Genomic DNA, 6,269 nt, shown 5'->3' on the forward strand with positions numbered 1-6,269 from the left:
TTATTATTATTATTATTATTATTATCATCGTGATCATCAAATGAGTGCACGTATATTGATGAGGTTACCATGTCTCAATCACGACGGATCATGTCCTCAAGGTAATGGGGGTGGAAATGAGCACGAAAAATAAAGATTGATCCACCAACTGAGACCGTCCGATCTTAGGATGAGCTCGTGACGACGACTCCACACCAACGCTTCCGAATACTTCTTTCCTCCTTTTTATTATCACATTTAATTTTTGAGATATTGGATTTGTGGGAGAAAAAAAAATACTATGACATTAGTTAAATTAAATCGATTAAAAAATTATATAGGATCCTTTTGTCATTTATTACTTCACATCATAAAATGAATTTTAAATATCATTCCATTACTTCAATCCTCCCATTCAAAAAGAAAAAAAAAATACTATTACTATAAAACTTAGCTTGGATGGTAAAGATCTTATTATATTACTATAAAACATTAAAAAAAAGTATTAGTATTTATTTGATTGCACCTAAGATATGGATTAAAGTGCCATTCAATAAATTTGAAAGATTTATAGTAATTATTTTATTTTATAAAAAAATAAGTGAAGAAGACTTTATAATAAATTATTAAAAAAATTATCCTGATATTTTTTATAAAAAAATATTACATAAAATTTTGAATTCTATTGATATGGTAAATAAGTCCTATACATCATCACTAATAAAAAAAAACTTTTATTATCATTAAAAATATTGATAAAAAAAACCTTTATTATTATTTAAAAATATTATTAAATTAAGGGGTGGGGGAGGGGGAGGAACACATCATTCCCATATGCCTCATTCCTTTGGGGAAAGCAATACAATAATATATATAGGATGTGAGGGTAATTAGTTGAAGGTTTGCATCAAGTAAACCACAACATAAGAAATGCACAAAGGTAGCTAAAGTTACTGTCATCTCCATCATTAATAACCACTTAAACAAGTGAAAGAAGAAGAAGAAGAAAGCAGAGGTAACAAAACAAAGGGAATCAATCCATTTCATTTCATTTCATTTCATTTCATGGACTAAAGAAATGGTGGGTTGGAGTGTGTCTCTCCTTTCCTTTTTCCTCCCTTTGCCACTTCTATATACTCCCTCCCTCCCTGCCTGGGCGGTGCTCAATGATTCATCTCTCTCTCTCTCTCTCTCTCTGCCGCTCTGTGTGTGCAGTGTTGAGGTATAAATGCGGTAAGCATCTCTCCTCTCTCTTTCCTGTCTCTGTCTGTGCGCGAATGTTCATGTATTCTCTCTCTATCTCTCGCTCTGCTTTTCTCTTGGAGCAGGAGAAGAGGGTGCAAGAACAAGGGGAGGAGGCGACCGAGCAGCAGAAGACAGGGAGAAGCGAGATCGAAGATTTCCAACAAGGCTTTCAATGGCAAAAGTGCTGTCGTCAAATGGTAGGCAGAGTGATTAAAGGCGCAAGGAATCTCTAGTGCGAGGGCGTGGCACCTTTCCTTTTCGCTCTGTACACTGCGTGAGCGGGTGTTCTTTGGGTCTTCGTGAAAGGAAAGGAAAGGAAAGGCGCGATCTTTGAGGGGATGGCTTGAGTTCTGCTCTTCTGCCTGCGACCGATGCCGCTCTCTCTCTCTCCCTCTCCCTCTCCCTCTCAGGTGGGGATTCCTTCCCTGTTTGCCTTGTCTTTTTACTCCTTGTTTCTTGGTCGCATGTACTCTGAGCTCTGATGCCCTCTCTGTCCATTTCCTGAGCTGGTCTTCTGCTAACAGCAAATTCTTGGCAGGCAATTCGTATCTTTGATTTGGTACTGTCGGTAATAGTCGTAAAAAGGGTTCACTTTCTGTTAATTTCTGATGCTTGCCATAGCCAAAAGGCTGCTGATATCTGAATCAATGGCTTCTGAGGAGTTTCTTCTGAGACTTGTGGGTTTAGCGGACTGGGTTTGTACATGTTTCCATGCTTTCTTGGCTTCTAGCTTTTACCCCCCCCCCCCCCCCCCCCCCCCCCTCTCCCGACTGTTCATCATAGCTTCTAGCTCATCTCTGTTCCTTCTCCTTTCTGCAATTTGGATGGCATTCTTCGATTCACTTGGGACAATCTCTAGTTCGGTGATTGGGTGCTTATTCTGAGGCTAATATACTATGATTTGCTTGTATCAGATCCGAAGAAGAAGATCAAATTCGGATCTTGTTTCGCGTCTTCATCTAGGAGAGGCTAATTCTTCCTCGTGGCTGCACTGAAGATTGTCACCGGCAAGGTTTGGGAGGTAGAAATGGAAATGAATGAGGACAGGAAGTTTGGGTTGGAGAAGAGCCATGGAGATCACCTGAGCGACCACAGTTCCGGTGTCTCTGCTGACTGGCAATTCAACACCCCTGCAATGAGTGCAGCGCCGCCGCACCCTTCCACCGCCGCCAGCCTCGTGCCACCGTTGACTTCATCTCCGCTTCTTTCGGCTCCAGTGCCGGAGGCCTTCGTTCCTGGTCTCTGGAACTACCATACTATGAGTGTTGGAGGAAGTAACATCCAGAATACTACGAGTGCCATCGGTTCTATACCAATTGGAAGACCAGTAGCCATGTCCTCCAAAGGCATGCTTCTATCAACTCCTCCCGTAATCTTTCCTCCTAGCTTGCCTCATTTCCCCGCCGATTCGGGTTTCATCGAGCGGGCAGCAAGATTCTCATGTCTCAGTGGTAGTAGTTTTATGGAGATGAACCTCCTCAGGCCATCTCAATCAGTGGCTCCAGCAAGAAAGGCTTCGAAGGTTGTCATGGAAACTCAGGTTCAGAACACTGAGCTGAGTATGACCGGTGACAAAGCAGTCTCTCTGCCTGCTGCCTATGGATCCATTGATCAAAGTCGGATGGACACCCAAAGAGATCGAAGAAGCTCTCATATCTCAAACAGCGAATCCCAAGAAACAAATTTCTGTGAAGGTGGACAAGAAGGGAACGTTGATTCATCAGATGTAGCTGGGAATTCATCTCCTAGTGATCTTGGTGCAAACAAGAAAAAAAGAACCATTCGGGTAGATCACAACCTTTTTTTTCTTGAAATACCATTATTTCTGTGTAGATCCTTTTATTCTGTTCTATTCTGCAAATAGTGATAGGTGGGCGCTCAAAAGGCTCTAAGAGCTTCTGTTTTGCTAGGATATGGAGAAGGACCAAGTTCAAAGAGGTCCACAATCATCCTCGGAGGCCACAAAGGATGACACTGAAACTAAACACAAAGTAGAACAGAACAGCTCCAAACACGGTGGGAAAAATGGGAAAGATAACTCAGAAGCTGCAAAGGAGGGTTATGTTCATGTCAGAGCACGGCGTGGACAAGCCACTAACAGTCACAGTCTGGCAGAAAGAGTAAGGTTTTAATCTAATGATGCTATCCGAGAAGCTTTGTCATGACACCCTTTTCCTTCACCAGCGAAAATATCACTAGTTTAACTGAATGGATGCAGGTAAGAAGGGAGAAAATTAGTGAAAGGATGAAATATCTTCAAGAACTTGTGCCTGGTTGCAGCAAAGTAGGTTCAGGGGACACTTATGTGGTAGATAGTGAAAATTGACTTCTATGATCATAAAGTGTGACACTAAACTGTAATCTGTAGGTCACAGGAAAAGCAGTTATGCTGGATGAAATCATAAACTATGTTCAATCACTCCAAAGACAGGTTGAGGTAAGCTCCTGCGTTAATTATAATTGGAAGTTCCTACTGTCGGAGTGAAAATTCAATAAGAGTACCATGCTTTTTATATGCTGAGATATACTGAAATGTGTGTCTTGTTTCTTCTTGTTAAGTTTCTGTCCATGAAGCTTTCAGCTGTCAATCCACAACTTGACTTCAGCGTAGAAAGGCTTCTTGCCAAAAATGTGGGTAACTTCTCTTCCTCATCTTATCGAAGTTCCTTGGAAATTGATTCAAGAATATTGTTTTTCTAACTTCTTGAAGCTAAGTAATATATTTCAATTTGTATTTTTCTCCGTTTATAAACAGCTTCGACATTCCCATGGTAGCCCATTATCTATAGCTGGATTCTCACAGGAGATGAGTTACCCTCAGGTGTATCCATCTCAACAGGGCTTGGGGCATGCTGGAGGCTCTACCATGGTTAACCTTTCGGACACATATAGGAGAACAATGAATACTCAATTACCAACAATGAGTGGTTATAAAGAGCCTTCAATGCAGGTATACCCACTCATCAAAGGAAATCTTTTCTGTTGAATTTAGAAGAAAATTGTTGTGCAAGACTATTTGTCAAGTTTACAAAAGAAAACTTCTCTTTATCTTTTCTGTGAATTTGAAATTTTATTAGCTTTTGCTAAGAGCAGTTAAATTGTCCTTTATTCCTCGAAACTCAAGAATTCACAGCTTTTTTACTAATTATTCTATGCGGTTGGTTCTCTTCACCTTTTGGCACTTTTTTTTTTTTTTGTCAATTTGATGAAGGCCAGCTTCTCTGAGCTGCCCATGTATATAATGTCAAGCATATAAAAAGATGTGTATCTTGAGAATCCTGCCATGCTGAATTCAATTTCCCATGATCCCTCAAGAACATGTTCTTTGTTTTCATGTTAACTTTATTTTCTCCCAATTTAAAATGGTTCATTGGGCTACATCTTTTTCATTTATTCAATTTTGTGAATACTTCTATCAATCTCATTATAGAGGACCAATCTTTTTTCAGTTATTTGAGAGTATGTTGTTAAACTCATGTATCAGCATGCTCTGGGGACTAAGAGAATTTTCAGCATAAGTCGCATGCTAATTACTGCTCCGTCAACCGAGAACTGACTATATCCACACGTCTGCGACCTTACTTTTGTCTCTTATTCTTTTCTTCCACAGATGCATAATCCCTGGAACGAAGAGATCATCATGCAAATGGATTATGATGCTAATCATCCTCCAAATGCACAAGAGATAAATAGAAAACCGGATGGCTTCGCAATATAAGACCACCACACTACCCGAGTTCCTGTCCAAAAATCTAACCAGGCCTCAAGGTCACTAAGAAGCCGAGTTCTAGTACCACCCTTGCATACAGTTTGAGGTCCACTGAACCGTTACACAGTTCGTCCGTCCATACAAGCTCCTCGGTAAGATAGTTGTCATCGAAGCCTCAGTGTTCCTCTCGGTACATCCAAAGAGCAATGCCACCAGCCTGTAATAGGAGGAAATGGAGGGCATCTCACTTCCTTCTTGTTATATGATGTAGCAGGTCCATTATGTTTTCCAAAGTAGTAACTTAGCAGAGAAATCCAACATAAAGTTGAGCCTCTCACTGTAATGTCACGCCAGGAGCATAAGTTTTGCTGATAGCAAGAAAAATCTCAGATGTGTTTGTAAACAGCACACCACTGTTTGTAAACTGGGTTTATTTTCTGTGGAAATGGAACCCATGATTTTGCAATTATTTTTCTGGTTTAATCGACCTAGCCTTTTGTGTTCGTATGGATCAGTTTTCGCATGCCTTGTTGCCAATCAATACTCTTCAACGTGTTCAGCAGCAATTCCCTCGAGAGAAAACCATGTATGTTCTACCAAGATCTTCTTTGTTGGCTGGTGGACCAACTGTGATCCGACAAAGATCTGCTGGTGGTTGGCTGAGGTCCACACCCAAACCCTATCGCTTCGAAAGTATCTTTAAGCTCTGTTATGACTCCCAACCAAGGCTACCACCACGCGATTAGCTGCTATATGCTGATGCGAGGTTGAAGCAGTTCTTCTTCTCACGAGCAATCCAACCGATACGTTGGACGGATCTTGGCAGAGCACCTCAAATAATTCAAGGGTGATGGATGGACCATCCAACCACCACTGGCTGTTAGGTAACACAGGTTTTTCTGACAGCCGAGAGTAGACCGGAGGGGAGTTGCTCCCCTATGGGTCCCACGACAAGGACATGTAATGATCAGTTTTAGCAGTGCAAGAATATCCTCTGCATCACACGCCATTTGATTGGCTACTTTGACAGACATGCTTGTGGCTTCAACTGATCTATTTGACATGCTTGTGGTGGCTTCAACTGATCTATTTGACATGATTGTGGTGGCTTCAACTGATCTATACAAGGAAAGACCCACATGATGATTTCACATGTATAAATTCTCAAAACCTCGTATGCAATCACTCTCTAAGCCTTGTTTATACGTATAATTTTTCTCCACTATTTTGGTAAAAGATGTTTCTTTTCTCTACAACCATGCTCTTCATCTCTTTCAAACCCACTGCTGCTTCCTCCAAAACCAATGCCTCCTCAAGATAATAGTGAAGGATCACT

General features: G+C 41.0%; 1 protein-coding gene across 2 annotated transcripts; it reads left to right on the forward strand.

Moving 5' to 3' along the window:
* The first annotated feature begins 1,065 nt into the window (after positions 1-1,065).
* On the forward strand, positions 1,066-5,402 carry LOC135671272 (transcription factor bHLH76-like). Of its 2 annotated transcripts, none has more exons than XM_065179335.1 (9): positions 1,066-1,212; positions 1,308-1,634; positions 2,139-3,010; positions 3,135-3,344; positions 3,443-3,508; positions 3,593-3,661; positions 3,784-3,855; positions 3,980-4,174; positions 4,835-5,402. In XM_065179335.1, the coding sequence occupies exons 3-9, from the start codon at positions 2,252-2,254 to the stop codon at positions 4,940-4,942; spliced, it is 1,479 nt and encodes a 492-aa protein (XP_065035407.1). In that variant the 5' UTR covers positions 1,066-1,212; positions 1,308-1,634; positions 2,139-2,251; the 3' UTR covers positions 4,943-5,402. The 2 variants fall into 2 exon arrangements, with proteins under 2 accessions (XP_065035407.1, XP_065035444.1); XM_065179372.1 differs by having other exon boundaries at positions 1,106-1,201.
* Positions 5,403-6,269: the final 867 nt, after the last annotated feature.

The sequence above is a fragment of the Musa acuminata genome, chromosome BXJ1-1 (genome assembly GCF_036884655.1).
Source record: "Musa acuminata AAA Group cultivar baxijiao chromosome BXJ1-1, Cavendish_Baxijiao_AAA, whole genome shotgun sequence".
Lineage (NCBI taxonomy): Eukaryota > Viridiplantae > Streptophyta > Magnoliopsida > Zingiberales > Musaceae > Musa > Musa acuminata.

Excerpts from the sequence above, each read along its gene's own strand:
- LOC135671272 (XM_065179335.1), top strand. The coding sequence starts at position 2,252 with ATGGAAATGAATGAGGACAGGAAGTTTGGGTTGGAGAAGAGCCATGGA. Across the intron at positions 3,509-3,592 it reads TTGTGCCTGGTTGCAGCAAA|GTCACAGGAAAAGCAGTTAT; the intron begins GTAGGTTCAGGG and ends TGTAATCTGTAG. Across the intron at positions 3,856-3,979 it reads AAAGGCTTCTTGCCAAAAAT|CTTCGACATTCCCATGGTAG; the intron begins GTGGGTAACTTC and ends GTTTATAAACAG.